Genomic DNA, 21,264 nt, shown 5'->3' with positions numbered 1-21,264 from the left:
ATGGCACCCAAAAACCAAAACGTAGTACGCACATCAGCCAGGACGGGACATCAACCAAATGATTCGGGCGTCGTCTTCCTTCTGTGACGACGCCTAATCGCACAAACACAGACGTAGAAGAAGAGAGCAGCAGCAGCACCAACAAAACGGTAAATATATTTATTATAAACTATTATAGTATTACATTATTCAGTGAAAACAATGACATCAATGTTACAAGCCTATGGTGCATTACTTTGTTACAGATGCCTTGTGCTTTATTGACTGCGCAATATCTTCTGCCATTCTAGTGTCATCCTATCTTCTGCAATGCCCCGAAGGACCTAGTTACAACAACTGTATGCAAGAATCAACCTTCTTTACTGTACATGTGAACCTACATGGTCTTAATAAGGCCTTCAAAGACCTTGCCAACAATCAACTCAATGTTTCTCAAAAAATGCAACAACCGGGCTTTTGGTTGTGGCTCACAGGAAGTAATAGTTGCCCTGATCGAAATGCTTTCAATGGTCCCCGACAGCACATGGCGGAAACGACTTGTTAACATGTAATCTGCTAGGGCCATGTGGCTCCTCTCTTCAGGAGCAAGGTTGATCCCTATAGTAAGCAACATGGCCATTTCTGATTAGAAGGTCAAGTTTTGTCAGTGGCAGAGTAACACGGAGCATTTAATATATCGCACCTTGGAAGGGCTGGTGCTCCAAACGGTGGTGATCATGTGGTCGGTCTGGTCATTGTTGAAAGACCCCGGCCTCCCATGGGAGCCATGCCATGAAGATCCATATCAGCCTCATCATCTGCATTTCAAACAAAAAAGGGATAAAACCACAACAGATGACATAATCTTGGATGTGTTTAGCCAATATATGCTGTTACCCCTCATGCGAACAAGTTACATGACACAAAATGGCTGTTTTATTTACGACGGAGTACTATTCTTGCTCAAGTTTGAAAACAATTCGGGCTGATTAGTGTAAACAGTAAGGTTAGGAACTATTTTTGGTAATTGAATAACTTCCGGTTCATTTTTACTTATTGCTTTCAGACATGAACACACACCTTTGATCATTACTCTTTTTTCTATATACCTACTGAAAAAAGATGGACTAAATCAATATAGAAGTATTTCTCATAATGAACACACTAATACCATTCTCATGATAAATCTATGTAATTTGATATATAATAGTGACCACATGATTAAAGTTTAACTTAGCATTAGTAGCTTATTACCATTTGTATCTTCACCAGATTCAGCACCAGCAATTCCAATGCAAGCAAACAAAGAAGAATCGTCAACTTTCAGATGCTCATATGCAAGATACAAATCCTCGATTGTGGCGCTTTCATATAATGTCGTCAATTCCTTGATACATGATACGTCCTGCAGTTTTGGAGCACATGAATGATATTAAGACAACAAACCAGCAAAAGCAACAAAAAAACAGAGATGCAAATTGAGCTTTTGAAGTTAATAAATTAAGGATAAGATGCAGAAGAGCTCCATCAACTAATAATAAATGGATAGGTCCTATAAGCAATATAAGTTAATAGATGAAGGAAAAGATGCAGAACTCCATTCAACACTAACATGATTAGATATTAGCACTACTTTCTTTTGCCCACAACACGCCCAGCTACTGTTCTAGATTCTTCATAACCAAAAAAGGTCCATAGCAAGCATTTAGTTCAAGTTCAGACATCTAGACATGATACTTTTCAGATTTAATCATTGTTCTTCCCCACTCATGGCCATCTTCTGGGTGGAGTTCAGTTAGAACTTAGAAACCAGAAGAGCAATTTTAATAAACCAACTGAATTCAATAGAACTTCTTTCTTAATATACCGTGTGCGGGAAGCTGACAGGTTTCCTAAGTTCCAACAAATAAGTTACAAATACTAAATGCCATCCACATTTATTGTTTCTGTTTCTTCATATACCATCAAATTCAATAGAACTTCTTTCTCAATATACCATGCTGGGAAGATTACAACTGCAGCCAGGTGACATGGCCTACAATATCGTTTCTGTTTTCCTTCTGTTGCAGAGAGAACTGCTGCCAAATTTTGTTCAGGCCAGTAGAGTAATTTTAGTTTCATTTTTGGTAAGAGTTGCTATTACTTTCCCAGTTTAAAAACCCTGTATTGCATGTGGCTGTAAACTCCTTTTCATCTCAATACTAATAAATAGCTCTCCTGCATATTCTTGAAAAAACTGTGACTAGATATTATATTTTGTCATAGCATGCCCAAGGGATGGTATCAGGTCAGCAGGCTTGCCAAAGTTACATTCAGAAACTATTCAAAGTTGCCAACAATCTAGCAAGATTAGCTAGAACATGAGTTTCTAGCAAGGAAAACAGTGCCAATGCAAGAAAAGCTCAAGAAGATAATCACTTCATTTTGGTTCCTTAGTTCTTGAGGATATGTGATGACAAACAATAAATGAATTTTTACCTTTCTTGGCACAGATGAAGACTGTAGATGGGCTAGCAAACCAAGCCAGTAGGCATTTGTCTTTGTCTCAGCCTCGTGTTTCATCAATAGCGTCCTCTTTGCCTGAAATTATGCATTTCAGATGATAAAAGAGCATTTTAAGTTCAATATACCTCAAACTTTCAAAATGTGTATTCAAACAAAAAGTATTTTAAAGTGTATACCTCAAACTTTCAAAATGTGTATTCAAAGTATTTAAAATTACATGTATAATTAATATGCCAAAACTTAATCTTTTTATACTGATTCACGCCATAGATCTACAAGAACCATATTCCTACACATACTGGCTCTGCGATATTGACTACAGAATGAAAAAGAATTGCAAAGTTCAACTAACCCGGTCGAGCTCCCTTTCCACAATTCGGCTACTATGTAATCCTCTCAGGACACCTTTGCATGCATCAACAGCTTTATGGACCTGGCATCAAAGATGATAAGATGTATTATAAAATGTAGCACACAAAATACTTGAATTCAATAGGACTAAGTAAAATACCTTGCTTGGAGTTGAAGTGACCGCGATCACATACCAACCAAGATCCAATTTGTCAAAAAGGTTTAATTCAAAAGAAACATCATATGTTAATCCCATGGAATCTCGAACTGTTGTAAATAGCCTGGCAACAAAACAGTGCAGCACATTATGTTAGGCCTGCCAGCTAAATACCCAACAAAACTTTCCCTCAAAAAAAGAAGAAAACTATCCATCGCACAAACACTATCAATAATGTGATCTAGTCAGGACTGGTGAGGCTAGCATATAACCGGTATGTACAAACACATTCAAATTTATAGGGACAAATTCAGGTTTAGTACATGCCAAACCACAGCATGATGAACTAGTATTAGCGCAGCTACCCGCACTTCATAGATGGTATGCAAACTATTGACATTGTCATGTTTGAAAAAGCTGTAATAATCTTACAGGAGAATCATATAGAAAAGTTTTTACCTAGAATTGATAATTTCAGCAAGCAGACTCAAAGTGATGCCGAAGAAAAGAGGATGGCTACGAACATCAATGTGTTTCTTCCCTGTTAGATCCAAGTTTACTGGTTCGGATATTTCTGCTGCAATAGCATGACAAATATCAGCCAATATACTAACAACACATCTATGCAATCACTAGCATATACCAGGCCTAACTTGCAAGGTATTTGGATCAACTAGGAGATGAAGTGCAAATCTAGCCACATATCAAATTGATATTACCATCAGCACCAGATCTCCGAATGACATTAAACAGGTCATTTCCTTCAGTAGCGAATCCCCAACGATTAGGTGCAGGGCCTGCAATATACGCACAGGCTCTCTCATCTGTGTCCTTTATATAAACCTGGAGAAGCAGCAGCACAATCAACAAACATGTCTTGAAAGCACATGCATTAGAAACAGTAAAAGATTTGAGAGCTATGGTTCAAAATACATAATTATAAGGCAATGAAATATTTAAGCACGTGTTTTTCATTCCTCGTCAACGTTTCAACTAATCAGTATTGTAACGACAATGTAACAATATATTAATGCTTCAACTAACATCAGTATTGAAATGACCATGTAATCATCTCTCATGTTGTTGTGCCAAAAGAAAACAGTGAAACTAGAAAAAAAAAGTTCAGCTAAAATAATAGAAACAATTATGATAACATATGACGCAGGAGACTTCATACTTGCTGGAAATGCAGATCTGATGGAAATGGTCGGAAGGAAATCTTTTCAATACGCTCCTCTGTGTTTGGAGAACTTGCAGCCCTCACAGTTCCAAGATAATCAAGTACACAAGATTCTACTTCTTCTTCAGTGAAATCACCAACAATGCTGACCTGGAGAAAATATTTCAATACAAATCGATACAAAATTAAATAAATGTAGAAAATCATAAATTAAACATATATGTTGGAGCAAGCAAAAGTGACATGAGAACACTTTAAGAGAAAAGAGAAGAAATACAAGAAGGAAAAAGTAATTCACGAACCTCCATGTTGCTACCCACAAACTGGTTCATCACAGCATCTTTAACTGACTGAAGAGTCAACTTCTGCAATGAATGTGGTGATGGCTCTACAAACCTTTCGTCATGGTTTAGCATGGCCAACATAAGCTTATGAGCTGTAGAACGTTCCAAACTTTTGGGGATAGAGCGATAGTAGGACAGATATAACTGAGTGGCTCTATCAAATGCATCTTCTAGCCACACATTATGCTGTAATACAAAGGGGGAAATGTTACAAGTATCAGACCTCCTTTGCTTGGAAAGAACTAGTTCTCAGTGAGGCAGGTGACTGTGTTATGTTGTAAAAAAATATCCATACCTCAAGGACCATGTGGAGGAGTTGGAAAGCAGCACGCATGCCATTGTCTCTTAAAGCGAATCTAAATTCCATAAATATGAATTCCTCATTGGATTCCAGGGAGCAGTTGATAAGATTATTCACGCAGAAAAGTTCAACCTGAAATTAATATCCATGAACTTCTATGAACACAGCCAAACAAGTAGTACCGAACAGACATTAGCATTCAGAAGATGAAAGGCAACCCAAAATGTCACTTTTTATGACTTAAGAGGGTAGTTTTTGTATTATTATGGAGATAAAAGGATGGACTACAATATCATCGTAGAAATGAGACCCCATAGGTAGAATATACCTGTTCCCTTGAAAAGTTACCAACACAGCCACCTTCACTCAGGGTACGAACACCAACAATGACAGATCCCTTTGACTCAGAATCTTCCGTTGCTCTCCCTCCGCCTACTATCAGCCGCATAACACCAACCCTTGCTTCATTTTGCGTGATCTGTGATATCATAAACCAACTTTCAGTAAGGCTGTAAAGGACATGGAAAAAGCTGAAATACATGCAAATAGGCACATAATGTGAAGATTCTTCTATCCACTGAAGAATAGCAAGAGGCAAACAGTTGAGCAAATTACCTTGTAGTTGATGGAAATTCCATTAGAAAGACGGCGCTGTGCTATACCAGTTTCAGTGTCAAACACTTTCACCACATCCTCTTCTTCGGTTAAAGGAACGAATGACGGTTTGTGTTGCAATTTCAGTTTATTGAGCTCTGATTGAGTAATCAATTCCTTTGGCACTTCAAGCTGCAACAGGAATAAACGTAGTCAATTAAACAGCCCAGAGCCCCAGGACACCATGTGCTGCTTGGATGCTTCCAGTTTTCAGAGGTTCAGAGAGACTTTAAACTCTGTTGAACTGAGTTAACCCAATAAATTGCTTCAACAGGAACCAAGAGATACGGAAACAGATCATCATACCTCAGGCTCTGGGTAAATAGGTTCGCCAAGGCCTGCCTTGATAGCCTCAGTGATTCCGTCTGGATATATCTCAAAATCAGTTTCACCTACGCCATCAATATGCACCTTTTTGGGGACACAGGCCACAATAGCAGCAGGAAGGGGAGCATTGGGTTTTCCAAAATCCGAAATGAATTCCAATACTTCTGCGCCAACAGTGTTGACCTGCATATGGTAACCACATTAGTATAATAAAAAAAAATAGTGGTTCTTTTTCTAAAAAAGAGGGGGACAGGGGCTGAAAGTGGAGTGAGGCCATCAATTCCTACTGCAATTTGTACAAAGAAATGATAGTACCTCTTCAAGGGTGACAGTTTCAGCAACTGCAAGCAAACTTTCATGTCCCTGCAACTGATCCATAACAGTATGGCCAAGTGCATCACTCTCCATGATAAAGTCCAAGTTGTCGACTGAGGGAACACTGTCAATCATCATAGCCAGCTGCTCACTATCTTTGATTAGTGCATCCATGTAACGGGTCATTTCTCCCATTGTAACACCAAATTCTTTCAGCCTCCGCACCTGAAATAGCACAAAGAAATGTTGAGGACAAAGCACTTATGAAGTGGTAACTGGTGAAATATACATCAAGTCACTTGTGCAGAATAAATCTTTGTTCCGCAATGCTGAAGTAAAATCAGCTCAACAATTGCACCACAATGACAAAAATCAATGGCAGACATTACCCCATTTTCATACATCAGTTGAAATAGCTCAAGAATACTGAATATCAATTGAGCAAAGTAGAGCTCTAGGACTGGATTTGACCTGGTTCAAACACGCTTTAGCTGCTCTTGGCTCTTAACTCTGGTTTGGGCGGAGTTCAGGAGCTTAACATGCCCTTAAGGAAAGGTATAAGGTGGGTTGAGCCCGGATTGGCTTGCATCATAGCGTAGTATTAGGCTAATTCGCGATTGGATTTGCATCATATTTGGCACTGGATTGAATTAGTTGGCTTCAAGATGGACATAGGCTCATAACTAGGACTGGGCAAACTCAAGCATGGTTCATGCTGGCATGATCTTGGTTAATATCATTATCATCCATTTTTTATTCCTTGTTTCTGTTCACTTTCAAAAGTCGTAGTTTCTAGTCGATTTACTTGTGCAAAAAAACAAAGAAGGAACTTTCCATGCACTAAACCAAACAAAACAGTAAAAGTTACCAAGACTTGCATCGTATGACCTCAGAATAAATGGGGTTCTTCTAGTATTGAAATAGTTCAAAGCTTAAACACTTGAAGATTTGTTGTCATCAAAGACACATGTATACATTTCAAGACATACAATACAATGAACTATAACAAGATTTGGAAAACAAACCTCGTGAACAGCAACTTTGATTGCACTTCTCCAGTTCTCGGGTTCAGCAGTTACTGTAAGAGTAGTGACCGTGCACCCTTCTCTTCCTGAGTCACTGTGGTCCAGCTCAACGGACGTAAAAGGAGGGTTTGAGCTCTGTACAAAGTCCAGACAGGAAATTATTCCAAAACCCTCAGATGCAATAGACAAAACCGAAATTTATGAATATCACAAACCTTGTATCTTGTATTAATTCGAAAATGTAGGGCAGACAAAAATATCCTTTTCATGAGTACACTACGCAGGTCCTTGTAGGTCTGAACTTTGCTAACAGGTATCTGTCCAAATGCAAAACAACATTAGGGATATACAATTATGCAGTGTTAAGAAAGTATCCTATTCAAATACAACAGGTCCATATAAATGATCATGTTCAGCAAGCACCATTGTTTACATAAGGATGACACAATTAATGAAGGTGCAAAAGCCATCAAACCTTGCAGGAATTGTGACAAAGGCTGATCTGATTTGTTAACCCAAAAAATATAATAACAGGAACTACTAACAAAACATTTGGCATTACACTCAGGCCACAAAAGCATCACTTAGATTACCAGGCATGAAACTTGAGCATACCTTACAGAACATGTTGATAGAGAAACTTTGAATTAACTCATGCTGAAAAATTGCTGGGGGCTTGGCATCCTGAGCAACTCCAGGAAGGGACCACTTATGCTCCACAGGTGGTCTAACTGCTTGTCTTTCCCTCTTTATAGGCTTTATTTTATCTGTGGTAGGTGATTTCTCACCAGTTAGGTTTGCAGCAAATCCACCTGGGAGCTTTGGTGCAAAAAGGCTTGCCATAGCACCAAATGGACTACCACTCGGTACAGGGTTTCCTTCATTTTCTGAAAGAGTATGTTCGAAGACAGCCTGCAATGCAACAATTCAACCCATCAATCTGCTATAGTTCTACAGTGGCCACCAATTTTTTTTAAAAAAAAACTTGGATATAATTTCTGACTACCTCTATTTCTCGCATAGCTCTAGGAATATCATCAATTTCTCCCACCAGATATAAAGTGGCATTAGCAGGATAGTACCAGCGCTCATGAAATCTGCGGATCTTATCTGGATCCCATTTATGTATTTGCTCTTCAAGTCCAATAGGAAATCTGTTGCTCAGTTTGTTTTCTGAGTGCAGATGTTGCAACAACTGAAACAAATGAAACAAAAGAATCATTATTAGCATACCAAGATGGCACCCTCATACGTTAATCGATTTCGCATGAAATTTCAGGAGCAATAAGGATATAGCCTTCTCAAACAAAGTCCCATATTGGTAAAACAAAGGACACTAGGAGTTTGTAAAAAAAGTTCACTTGCCTGACAATCAACACGATACTCGATTGTGTTCATCATCTGGAGCTCAGAAAGAATTGCTCTCCTCTCCTTCTCAACACGAGATGAAGAGAACTTTGGATGAAAAGCTATCTGGAAAAAATAAATTGGCATAATTGTTATATTCTGCATGACAACTGAAAGAATTTGTTATAAAGTTTCCAAACACCTGAGCAACATTGACCTAAAATTTCAGGTACTGCTTGGACATGCTTCCAATTTCAAATTTGGTAAAAAAAGAAAAGGCCAAAATTGATATTTGACAGATGATAGCTGCAAAAAGGAATGCCATTCAGTAACACATTACCTCATTCAATGCATCCAGCACAGAAGGTAGTAAGTCTTCACCATATTCCTGCGAATATAAGACATGCTAACATGTAAACATTACATGCCACAAGGAAATACATCTAACTAGGATCAATAGTTCTAATAAAAAATTCAAACATCAAAGTCAACAAATATATTTTTTCAGTCTATTTTCATGTGATTTTTCGTGCAAGGACAGCTAAAACAAGAAAACAAAATGGGCTTAAACAAATTAACAAGTTTATTTACAATTTAAAAATGGACATTGAGAACTTTGGCAAAGAAAACTGAAACTCAATAAAGATAGAAAAGTAAAAACCTTTGTTTTAGTTGGGGAGTGGATATGGAACACTGTATGGTGGAAGTCCGTATACGCATTAGACCTTGCACCAGTTCCCAATAGTTTTTCACGCTTTTTACTGCCAAGAAATGCAACATGTTCAATCATATGTGCAATTCCCTGCTCGTCCTCCTCCTCGTCAATTGATCCAACATGGACTTCCATGTGAGCTTCAAACCTGCGAAGTAGTTAAAACTGTAATATACATATCCTCCATATATATCATCGTAATGTTAGGTTGCTTCACAGTTAGCACAAAACTTAGCATGAAAGGATAATATTTTTGCTCGCCTAATCACTAATTACACAGGTCTGTTGTTCAACAAGTCAGATAAACACTTCACACTAGTTCAGATGTTCTAAGACTCCACCTATAGTTGTCAGCTTTCAAGTATATTCAAATTTTGAATTCAAAAATAAAGAAAACCCTCTAATGTCTAAAACCACTAGAAATTAAGAGTAACATCGTCCAAATGATACAATGAAAAAAATCCAGTTGAAAGGAACCAACATTACTAAATGATATCATGTTAGGAAATCAAGTTACAGGACAGCAAACAATGAAAATACTTTTGTGCTAGCGGCAGAAGATATGGAAGTACTTCACCAAAAAAAATTAGAAAAGAGCAGAAAGCTTTCTAACCTGTTTGCAGGAACTTTGTTTGGTAAAATAAGATACCGAAGGCCATTCTTCAATTGGCCCCGAATTAGCTTTGGGTGTTCAGGAAGCGGAGTGTTGAGAACATCTTCAAGCTCTTCCTTACTAATAGCATGATCCAGATCAGGTTTATCAAGGGAAGTTTCAGACCATGTTGGACTTGCAACATGTGGCTCGTCAGGTCCAGCAGCATGTAATATATGACTAGGCCTGACCTGAAAGTTAAAGAAGGATTGATTAAGGCTGTTCACATTCTGCAAATCATAGAAAGGACAAAAAGATGATGCAGGTGTGATTAAGTGCATCAGAACAAACACATAACAACTACCCAGAAGAAATAATTCTTCCAATACAGCACGATTGAGATTAACCATCAGGGTGTTGATGGGACATGGAAAACTATCCTGGTAAAATGTCACTCCTTTATATTGATATTTAGAAGACCTTTCACTAGGTTCAAAATGTGAGGTTAGTTCAACAATTAGCATACCATATATTAAAAAACAACTGTGATTGATCCTTTAATAGATTCTAGAGTTGCGGAAATTAACCCCTCTTTTCTTAACAAAACATGGAAGTAGCACTTAATGTTTTACTGATGAAGAACAAAAAAAAAAAGAAGGTTAAATTTCCAATCCATGCATTTATTGTTCTGAACTGAGCACATGCCCCTTGCATCCCTCACACACCGCTAAGCAAGCAAGCTAACAAAAGCTACCCAGAGAAGTAAGGTACTATAACTTTTTACGGCACTCATCTCACGCAATCCAAAAGTGGCGAGAGCAGCATCGTGATACCTAATCAGACAATCCATTGGAGCCGTAATAGTGGATGAGAACGAACCTTAGCCCCGCTCAACCTGCTGCGAAACGAAAGCCCCGACGCGTGCGGGAGCGCGCACGGCGCGAACCTCGCGAGCCCCGACCGGCCGCGCCTGCTCTTGGGGAAGCACGAGAGGCACCCGTCCCTCCCCGCGGCGGCACCCCAAGTGGACGCCGCTGAATCCGACGCGGACGCCGACGCCGCGCCGAAGCCTTGCGCTCGCCTCCTCGACCTGCAGGGCACGCGACACACCGACGCGAGTCAGAAGGGGGGGGGGGGGGGGGGGGGGGGGCGAGGCGAACCCGCCAACAGGACGGATGGACCCAACAAACTGGAGCTGGCACGGTCAGTGGCACCCACCTGGGCGAGACGGCGCGGCGGTGCGCGCAGCGGAGGGGGTTAGCCGCGGCGGCGGAGGAGCGGAGCGGGAGGGCGGGCCGGCGCGCGGCGGGGCGGAACGAGAGGGAGGAGCGGCGCGCGGCGGCGGCGGCGGCGAAGGGGTGGCGCGGGGCCAGGCGCGGCGGCGCGGAGGCCGCCGCCGCCGCGACGGGCGGGAAGGGAGAGGAGGCCATCGGGGTGGGATGGCCGAGGCCCGAGAGGGGGAGAGAGGAGGATAGGAGGACGCTCTCCTGTTTGTTTTTTATTTTCTCTTTTTCTTAATGCTTTTGTGAAAGGCAAGGAAGCCGGGGAAGGCACGGGCACGGCGGCCGCGTTCCTTCGCGGAGACGAGGCGCAACGCAAATATCGTGGCTCGCGTTGGCGGTGGCGGTGCGGGATTGTGGCTTGGGTTTGGGCTTGGGGTTTTGTGCGTGTTTGGGTTTTTTTTAGGGTGACATGCGTGTTTGGGTTTGAGGACTGGGTTCGGCAGGACTGCGAAGATATTTCTGCTTTGACCACACCAGCCATCGCATGGTGCAAGGCTGTTTTCTGTCCTCTTTTGGGATTTTTTTTTAATTTCAGGAGCTGGTTTTTTTCTTGATGTACAAGTTGAGGCCTATATTCGGGTGACTTCTATTGAACTTAATTCAGCCGTGAGTTCCTCGTAAATTAAGAAGCCAGCCGTGATAAAACAGATAGGATAATAGTATTATTGGGCCTATTTGGATGCAAAGGTATTTTTAGAATTTGGAGGGAATAGTAAAGAAATAGCATAGTATTAAAAAACTTTAAAGCGGTTGGAGCCATCCACTCTTCTTTTGTGATTCTTAAATCCAACTTCTCTTGCCATGCTTTTATGTCCCTTATTGATCATTTCTTATTGTTGAACCAAGGTTTTAAATATCATTTTCAGCATTTTTTTGTCACCATTGAAATGAGCGAAATTCGCAAAATTTCAAGCAAAATTTAAGTTGTTGGAACCACAGTTTTGTCAAACATGCCACGGGTTCAATACCATGAGATATTTTTAGCTACATACTATAGTATTTTATAGATAATGCTCAAAACTATTTTTAAATATACCGAACCGTCAAAATCATATCATCCAAGTTCACTTTAAACCTATTAAAGTAGTAAATTTAAAGAAATGTAAAAATATATGGGCAAGAGTCCCTTTTGCCAACAACTTCCATTGCAATCAGTAATAATCATGATGCAAGTTGTTGTTGAGGTGCTTGTGATAACAAGTCCAATCAGCCTCATATCAAGAATTGAAGATTGATGACAATAAATTTTTGAGGCATAGTTATTGGTTCCTATTAGACAATTAAAGTGAAGTATGTCGAGTGAGGTCGTCATTTCAGGAGCTTCTTGTAATTTGGCATGTACCACATGTCAGTTTTAGACGTAAATTATGTTTGTATTTATATGGTTGTCTAACTGAAACTCCATCTATTTTTAATGAAATAAAAATAAAAATAGATACAACAATAAACTAATATCCACCATTAATATAATTTATTTTCCTTTCTTATCATATTATATGTTAAAAAATCAACATAACACTCTATTCTAGCAACTGCAATGACTTTTTTCACATACTCTATTTTGGAGTATTTTTTAAAAATGAAATCTTTGGAGCATTCTTTTTTTAAAAAGCAAAATCTTAGTGGACTAAGCAAATACTCCTTTCATCCCAAAATTATAAGGTGTGGTATCATTTGCCATGATCTAAAAGATCACAATTTGGTAAATAATTTTTCTTTACATATTACTGGTATCTGCAAAAGTTTGATCATTAGAAAGTATTGTAAATACAAATGCAGTGTAGCTTTTTTTTACCATAAAGTTTTCGTATTGTTAGCTAATTCTTATTCATAAAATACGAAGTTTTGAATCTTATAATAAACGGCACTGCTAGCACCGGACGTCTGATGGGAATTTTCCCATCGGACGCTCCGTTGCAACATCAAAATAAAACGTCCACAACATCAAAAATTTATAGTTGTAACATTGAAAAATATGCTAAAAATGACTACGTTGTTTGACTTTGGGATAAAAAATTCCCGCCGCAATATAGACGCATGTCTCCTGAAATCTAGTGGACAAGCTCGTTCTATTCGGACAATGTCACTCCTCCATTCTATGTATGTCTACGCATGAAGTGATCTTAGCTTCATGCAGGGGCGGACCCAGGAACTAACAAGGACCAGGGCTGATCCCATGTTAGTAGAAGCTTATATGTATTTATCCTTTTGTTATGTGACTAATTTTTATGAAACCACCATTGGAATTTTAACCTTGGACCCGAGCTGTGTTGACGGCGGTTAGCACGCTAGTTTGAACCGCAAGCGCATGGATTAATTGTAGCTTTTCCCTCAGAGTATTTCCCCAAGGTTTATCAATCCATGGAAATAAGGTCAAAGGATTTGGAAAACTAAGCATCGGAAAACATGATTCTGGTTGCAAGATGGTCGTGAATATGAATGAATAGACATGGGTAGATACGAAGCATGAGCAGATATGAATAAGAGGTAACTCATCTAGAGCAAGACTAGACTATGCATATGTTGTACAAGCAAACATATGGTTCTCATTCAAAATATTTTTAAACCACCACCTCCAGTCTGACTCCCGAAACCCCCACCTTAAACATCATCAGATCCTATCACAATCCTACCTATCAGCGCTATCAGCGCAAGCAGTCTAAGGGCATGAACATAAAGCACATGTCTAGATGTTATGATAGATCAGGCATGCAATTCTAGTCACCATGACTACAAGAACACCGTATGCAATCTACTACATAAATAGATTGGAATAAGCAAACTCATAACATGAGAAATCATAAAAAGGAGACATATAGATCGCTATTGAATTGGAACCAATCTATTACTTCACCATGAATGATTGTTCATCACAAGATGTCCACCGAGACCATATTTGTGACTTATGAATCCTAGCTCCGGTATGGATCTTCCTTGCAGGGTGATCACGCCGACCAAAGCCTAGCCTAAGCTAGCCTCCGGACAACTGCACGGCCCTCAACTCTCTGTAGATGGTTGTCCCTCGAGTTCCTCGACTCCTTCTGCTTCGAATCTTCAATCCAATCTCGGTCCTCAATGAAATATCGGGGTATTTACAGTTTGGAGGTCCCGTGATTTAAATTGGAAGGCCAACGGGTGAAGGAAAGGGGTAGGCCGATTGGCATGGCCCTTCCTTTTACCCCCTCACGTCTAGTTTCGTTGCCAAGTCTTCTCTGATGTTTTAGAAACTTATTTTTACTTGCATGCGGCCCTGGCACGTTGATAGCCTCGGGATAAGAATGGATCTTGATATCTTTCTAAACTTCTGCTTGCTTCCATCTGAAGTGAACTTGCCATATCTTGTGAAACTTAGCCACTAAGTATTCTGGAAGGAGTCCTCACCGAAGACGAGCATAAATGCGGCCCAGGGGACCATAGGCCGATCGACCTGGGTCTTTTTTGGGGACTCTGGCCTTCGTCTTTCTCTGGGTTGTTGCTTGTAATGAGCCTCAGCCAAATATTCTTCAATTAAATCTAATTTTCTGCGAAAATAGAATGTCCTTCAAAATACAATGCATATGCAAAAATGATCCGATTATTGAGTATGATTAGTAGTTATGATATTTATATACCAATATTAAAAATAAACAAGGGTAAAAGTATGTAAAAAACGAACGTCTGCGTGGCTCCGCATCCTAGGTCTGCCACTGGCTTCATGTGCATGTGTGCGAGTGGCAAGTAGGGGCGCCACGTAAGCTCTGGCGAGTGGTGACGTCATGGTCGCTGCGGATCCCCACAGCGTAGTTCCAGACCGATGCTCCGATTTTCTCTTTCGTCACCAGGCATCGTTCTTAACACTGCAACAAGCGATGCTTGAACGGAAAAACTGCATCGGTGATACTATTTTCCTCGATGCCCAGTTAATATAATATAGTTTCCATCGGCCGGCTTGCTGCTGTTTGCCTGCTCGCACGCTGCCCGAGGGAAGAAAAGGACGTGTTGTGCTTAAAATGGCTAACGAGGCTTGCTGAGGGGCTGTTTGACAGGAGATCCCGTGATGTTCGATGCTAATGAGGAGAACTAAATATGAACTAATTATAAAACTAATTGCAGAACCCTGTGCTAATTCGCGAGATGAATCTATTAAGCCTAATTAATCCATCATTAGCAAATGGTTACTGTAGCACCACATTGTCAAATCATGGACTAATTAAGCTTAATAGATTCGTCTCGTGAATTACACTCCATTTGTGTAATTAGTTTTGTAATTAATCTATATTTAATAATTCTAATTAGCATCCAAACATCCGATGTGATGGGTGTTAAACTTTAACATACAGGAGCCAAACAAGCCCTAAATCGATGCCGAACACTGCAGAAAAAAACTGAAACGCAGCACCGATGATACATTATTTAATGATGTTTGAAGCCTTGTCTACACTGTGCATGCTCTTAGCATCAAATCGAGTTCTATGATTCTATATGCCCTTTTACGGATCCTTAGTCTCAAATTGGGGTTCCACGAAGGCGAGGGACGGACGGAGGGGAGCATGAGTGCTCAATCGGATGCTGATGCGGCGGCAAGCGTGAACGTCGAGCTTGATGCGGATGCGGAGGGCACGGAGAGGCTAAGGGCATGTTCGCTTCAGCTTATTGAGCTGGCTTATCAGTCATCAAATAGTATTTTTTTCTCACAACAAATCAGCTGTTTCAGCTTTTCAGCCGGCTTATAAGCTGAAGCGAACAGACTCTAGTGGGTGGGCCAACATAGTGCCATCTCCTTCTCCAGACCCGCTTCCTTTTTCTGCGATTTTTTTTATTCGCTTGGTTCAAACCGAGTTTAGAGAGGTCGAACCGAGGAATATTTCGCCTCTATTCGATGCCCACTATGTGTAAATCGAATCGTGCTCTTTCTCTCTCCGCACTGTTCAATTTTCTTACATACGGGAGCTGCTCTTATTTCCCTTGAAGTTGAAACTTTAGGGTATCCCCTTTTGAAACTTGGAGGACCCAAGTGAGCATATGTGTGTGTGGAAAGTTAGGAATCAAATGCTAGACTATTGTGAAAAAGATAAGGGATTGGCAATGCTGCCCAATAACCAACCCAATTCAAAGGCATATTTTGAGCCCAGCACCTCCCAGAATGCTGGGCTCGCTGTCGCGCCCAGGCCCAACAACATCAAGCCGAGCCCCGCCGTCGTCCTCACGCCGCCGCCGTTGCATTCCACGCGCCACCTCAGACCTCACCAACCTGGCAGCCTCCCCGCACATCGGCCAAGCCCCGCCGGTCTCAGCCATCACACTCCCAACAACCAGCCCAAATCCCCCACCTCCTAGGGCTCACCCCCCCACCCAAAAGTCAAAACAGAAACCTCCAGGCCAATTCCTCGACCGCATCGCCCGTCCGCCTCCATGGCCACCTCCGCCCTCGCCACGCTCTCCGCCACCGCCGCCACCGCCGCCGGCAAGCGCCTCCTCCTCTCGCGCCCCACCACCTCCCTCGCCTTCACCTCCCGCCGCCTAGCCGCCGCGGGCCCCCTCCGCACCCGCGGGTTCCTCGGGGCTCCAATCCGGCCCGCGGCGTCGTCCGCATCGGCCCCCGCGGCGGCGAAGACCATCGCGGTCGGGGACCGTCTCCCCGACGCGACGCTCTCCTACTTCGACTCCCCCGACGGCGAGCTGAAGACGGTGACGGTGCGGGACCTGACGGCGGGTAAGAAGGTGGTGCTCTTCGCGGTGCCCGGCGCGTTCACGCCCACCTGCACCCAGAAGCACCTCCCGGGGTTCGTCGCCAAGGCCGGGGAGCTCCGCGCCAAGGGGGTGGACGCCGTCGCCTGCGTCTCCGTCAACGACGCCTTCGTGATGCGCGCCTGGAAGGAGAGCCTTGGGGTCGGGGACGAGGTGCTGCTCCTGTCCGACGGGAACGGGGAGCTGGCGCGCGCCATGGGCGTCGAGCTCGACCTCTCCGACAAACCCGTCGGGCTCGGCGTTCGGTCCCGGCGGTACGCGCTGCTGGCCGAGGACGGGGTGGTCAAGGTGCTCAACCTCGAGGAGGGCGGCGCCTTCACCAACAGCAGCGCCGAAGACATGCTCAAGGCGCTCTGAATTGCGACCCCTCCTCGCCCGCCATGGTTTGCTGTCCCCCTTACTTGAAAAGTTAGCTTTTGTCTCTGAATAATCGTTGCGGCAACGGTGGCTTGTGTTATGTTGCTACCTCGACTGAGTTTAGTGGCTGGTGAATACTGCGCACTGCACCTCAGCATATGAGTTGTTATCTTGATGTGAAGGTTCTAGCGAACATGGCAGTATAGGCATGATAGCTCCTTGTGATTGTGAATGTGCTGTTTGGCAACTTCTGATGACATATATCAGTTTTGTTTGGGAATTAGTACTTGTTTGCGTCATAATCCTATGTTTTTTGCGTCTCTGAGCTGCAATGGTTGCAGTTGCAATATTTTCGTGCAGACCAAAGAGGGAGACAGCCCATTTTTATTGGAAAGTTCAGGCTTTGATGCGCACCTGACCAAACTAAGACGTTTTGATATAGGCACTCTGCACTTAAGTTTGGTGCTATGGTTAGCTTGTTTGATTGGGGATTGACTGTGTTGCAGTGTCCTTAAAATTTTATTAGACATTCCCATTTCATCATGTTTACGGTTTCAGTTTGCAAAGCTTCACACAAGTTGTTTTCTTTATGGACGCTGAAGCTGCTACGGCTGTGATCTTCCTGAAATGTTGAGGGATTCAGATTCCTGAGGGAGCACAAGGGGTCACATGCCTCTTGGGAGGAGCAAAGGCCTCATCTTTCATTTGCTTTGCTACATCTCGTTGGTGTCAGTCCATTATTACTATACTGCTGGCCAATGAAACCTTTGCTAATGCCTTGGTATGCTCGTGTTAGAAAATTAGAGCTAGACAAGACCACAACGGAAGTTCTGAAACCAGATCGGTGGACTCATAAGCTTGATCGAATCTAAACCGATTGCCTTCTTTGGACATCAACCTGAACTAAGCTAAGCAGAAGCATAAACACCTTGAACTGGGTGTGTCTTGTTGTTTCTGAAGCTCCCCTCCTCTTCATCTTCACTAGTGTGTCTATTGGAGAAAGGTAGTCTCCCCAAAACAAGGCTTAAGAACATCCTTTTTAGAAGGACAGAAAAATCCTCCATGACGATAACTTTACTGCAGCGGCTAATTACGGCTTCAGATGCAGCCTGTTGCTCCTGAGAGAGCGCAATCTGTTGTGTAACTGGCTCGCTCTCACGGGTTCCGACCAGATATGGTTTGCAGCGATGGATATAGGCTTGTGGTTTAGTAGCAGTAAGCATGATCCCTGCCGCTTGTAGCTGTGCACTCGGCAGCGAACAAATGCACTTTGCACCTTAAGTGCTGAAGAGGCGTGACGGTGGCTTGAATGGCCTGTTTGGACGGGAGGGAGTGATGTGCCTGCGCTCAGGTGTCCATGGTTCCTCACCATGCCGTCGTTTTCGTTCCCCTGGATCCCGGATCTTTGCAGTGAAACGCACAGTCGCACATGGATGGTCCATTGGCCATTGATGCGTTTTACTGACGGATGTCGCCGGCGGGACACTGGGAATATCCGATCATCACGCCAAGACGCCTGCTTACCACGGCATACCGCATACAGATGTGCGTTGTGGGCTTGTGGCCCGTCGTCTCGTAACCCTCTCGTCATTTGCTTGATCTCTGTCTCTTGACTGCTGCATGCTTAATTTTACTTGCAATTTTTTTTGGGCGAATGGGAGCGATTCTTTTTTTCAAATATCAGAATTGTACTCTTCATATGACCGCAGGGCCTACTATATACAGTAGGCATGGAACGAGGGCTCGTCAGTCGTCACACTTGCTTGGGATATAGGCAAAAAGGCCCTTGTCAAAATTTCACTCTTTTTTTTTTGAGAGAGCACGGGACGAAGAGTCCCCACCTGAATTTTGTATTACCATTGATTCCGGCAGGGCCGGTGATGGCAGCGTTGGCCGGTTACAAGAGTTTGTCCAAGTACACAGCAAAATTTCGCTCTGAGGCCTTAGTTGTCAAAATTACTGTGCCGGCAGTGTAGTACAATGTAGCGTTTCGTTTGTATTTGTGAATTATTGTCCAAACATTGACTAATTAGGCTCAAAAAATTCATCTCGTAAAGTACAACAAAACTGTGCAATTAGTTTTTAATTTCATCTACATTTAGTACTCCATGCATGTACCGCAAGTTTGATGTGATGAGGAATCTTCTTTTTGCATAGTGTCAAAGTTGGGAGTTGGGGGTGAACTAAACAAGGGCTGAGTGGAGGAGCCAACAAAGAGAAGACATAGCAACTCCAACCCACCTCTCATCCCACCCCTACTCTACTTTTAGGAGAGAGAAACGCAAAAAAAACGTCTACAACCGACCTCTCATCCGGTTCCTAAGTTTACGAGAACTCTCATCCAGCAGCTATGAACTCCCACATCCAGGAGCCCCGTTCTGGACTCTCATCCGAGCGAGAGGAGCAACTGCCGGCCTTCCCGGCGCAGCCACACGGACGCCGCCGGCGCAAGTATGCCGCCTCCCTGCTCGTCTCCTTGCTCGGGCTGAATCCGATTTACAGAGGGGGGGAGTACCTGGGATAGAAGAGAAGCGGCGCTTGCGAGCCCACAACGCAGCTGCGCCGTCGTCCCCGTGGCTCCGTGCCGGCGAAGCGGCGCCGCCCCACACGCAGCGTCCGGCGGACCCGCAGCTCCACAAGCCAGCCCACGCGTGGAGCCGCTGTCCTAGAGTCGCTTCGCGTTCCTGCACGCTGCCCCGGTCGCACGCTGGCTGAGGGACAGGGAGCCCGGGGAAGGGAAGGGCGTCGTGGAGGTGAGGGAGCTCGGCGGCCGCCTGTTGCCGCTCTCCTGCGTGTGCCCGGCTGCCCGCCCGCATGCGCTCTGGCCCAAGCTGTTTGCGCTACAGCTGCTAGCGGCAGCAAGAAAAAGGAAGACAGGGCATTTGGATTTTGCAATTTTATTCATATATGCCTGGATCTTGCAATGCAGTGAGCAAGATGAACAGATGGGTGAACGTATTTGATGGAAGCAGCTGTTCGCTCTACTTTCGGCTGCAGCTGCGGCTGTAAAACAGCCCAGCCGTTCGGCAGCCAGCATCGCAGGCTGTTATGTCCACCGTTCTCCGTCCTGTTTCACGGACCAACTCTTAAACGCTCCCAACCCTCGTATCGCTTCCTCTGCCTGGCTGCTGCTGCAGCTGCAGCATAGCCGTAAGAAGCTATACCGAACAGCTTGATTCAAGCTGTTCGGTATTTGATTAATCACGTTTGGTGGTAGTTATTCGATATTAAAAAAAAGAGAGAATTGACTATACGAGAGCAAGTACGAGGGGTTCGTTGGAGTTCATTGTGAAGTAGGAGAGAGAAATTGGATGAGAGACTCTCATATAGGTGCATAGGAGGTTAAAAATAGGAGGTGGTTGGAGTTGCTCTAATATTGAACCAGAATTGCAATTGGCAAGGCGCCGGAGAACAGCACAGAACAGTCAGCAACAGGGAGGGACTCGTGGAGCGGAACAGAAGACGGCGACGGCCCACCGGGTAGTCCGGAAGACTTGGACCCATCCGGAAGAGTATTGGCCCAAAAAGGCCCATCTATCGGGTGCAGAGGAGAATGTAACCGTGTGAATGCCACGGAGCGGAGTTCGAGTTCGAGTCGGTGTCAGACGACCGCCATCGGTGCCGATGCTGCGCGCTGCAGTCGGACTCCGGGCTCCCGGCTCCGGCTCGGGTTCAGCGATGGCGTGTTCGGACGCACTCGAAACTATAAGGGGCGTTTTTTCCGGTGATTTATTTTTAGCATGCCTCACATCAAATGTTTAGATACTAATTAGGAGTATTAAACGTAGACTATTTACAAAACTCATTACATAAGTGGAGGCTAAACGGCGAGACGAATCTATTAAGCCTAATTAAGCCTAATTAATCCATCATTAGCAAATGTTTACTGTAGCAACACATTGTCAAATCATGGACTAATTAGGCTTAATAGATTCGTCTCGCCGTTTAGCCTCGACTTATGTAATGGGTTTTGTAAATAGTCTACGTTTAATACTCCTAATTAGTATCTAAACATTCGATGTGACGGGTGCTAAAAATAAGTCAGTGGAAGAAAACGAGGCCTAAATCCCCACCTCCACCGATCAGCTCTCTCCCGCCTCCTCCGCTC

At 43.3% G+C, this 21,264-nt stretch overlaps 2 protein-coding genes across 3 annotated transcripts; one reads left to right on the top strand and one right to left on the bottom strand.

Annotated features, from left to right (window-relative positions):
* Nucleotides 1–134: 134 nt before the first annotated feature.
* LOC117852172 (stromal processing peptidase, chloroplastic) lies at nt 135–11,234 on the bottom strand. Of its 2 annotated transcripts, none has more exons than XM_034734151.2 (25): nt 11,008–11,234; nt 10,669–10,879; nt 9,811–10,040; nt 9,147–9,345; nt 8,826–8,873; nt 8,504–8,611; nt 8,145–8,333; nt 7,754–8,050; nt 7,354–7,455; nt 7,139–7,273; nt 6,114–6,338; nt 5,778–5,981; nt 5,433–5,603; nt 5,146–5,295; nt 4,812–4,949; nt 4,475–4,702; nt 4,170–4,322; nt 3,712–3,835; nt 3,452–3,569; nt 2,996–3,116; nt 2,837–2,917; nt 2,458–2,559; nt 1,234–1,384; nt 683–797; nt 135–597 (listed from the first exon to the last, which is right to left on the bottom strand). In XM_034734151.2, exons 1-24 carry the CDS (start codon nt 11,217–11,219, stop codon nt 715–717), a joined length of 3,780 nt encoding a protein of 1,259 aa, XP_034590042.1. In that variant the 5' UTR covers nt 11,220–11,234; the 3' UTR covers nt 135–597; nt 683–714. The 2 variants fall into 2 exon arrangements, with proteins under 2 accessions (XP_034590042.1, XP_034590043.1); XM_034734152.2 differs by having other exon boundaries at nt 3,452–3,566.
* A 5,085-nt stretch (nt 11,235–16,319) lies between these two features.
* On the top strand, nt 16,320–17,458 carry LOC117851367 (peroxiredoxin-2E-1, chloroplastic). The gene has a single exon (XM_034733172.2). It carries the CDS (start codon nt 16,464–16,466, stop codon nt 17,154–17,156), a length of 693 nt encoding a protein of 230 aa, XP_034589063.1. The 5' UTR covers nt 16,320–16,463; the 3' UTR covers nt 17,157–17,458.
* Nucleotides 17,459–21,264: the final 3,806 nt, after the last annotated feature.

The sequence above is a fragment of the Setaria viridis genome, chromosome 4 (assembly GCF_005286985.2).
Source record: "Setaria viridis chromosome 4, Setaria_viridis_v4.0, whole genome shotgun sequence".
NCBI lineage: Eukaryota > Viridiplantae > Streptophyta > Magnoliopsida > Poales > Poaceae > Setaria > Setaria viridis.
The sequence above is the reverse complement of the archived record's forward strand: the minus strand, read 5'-3'. Positions and strand labels throughout refer to the sequence as shown.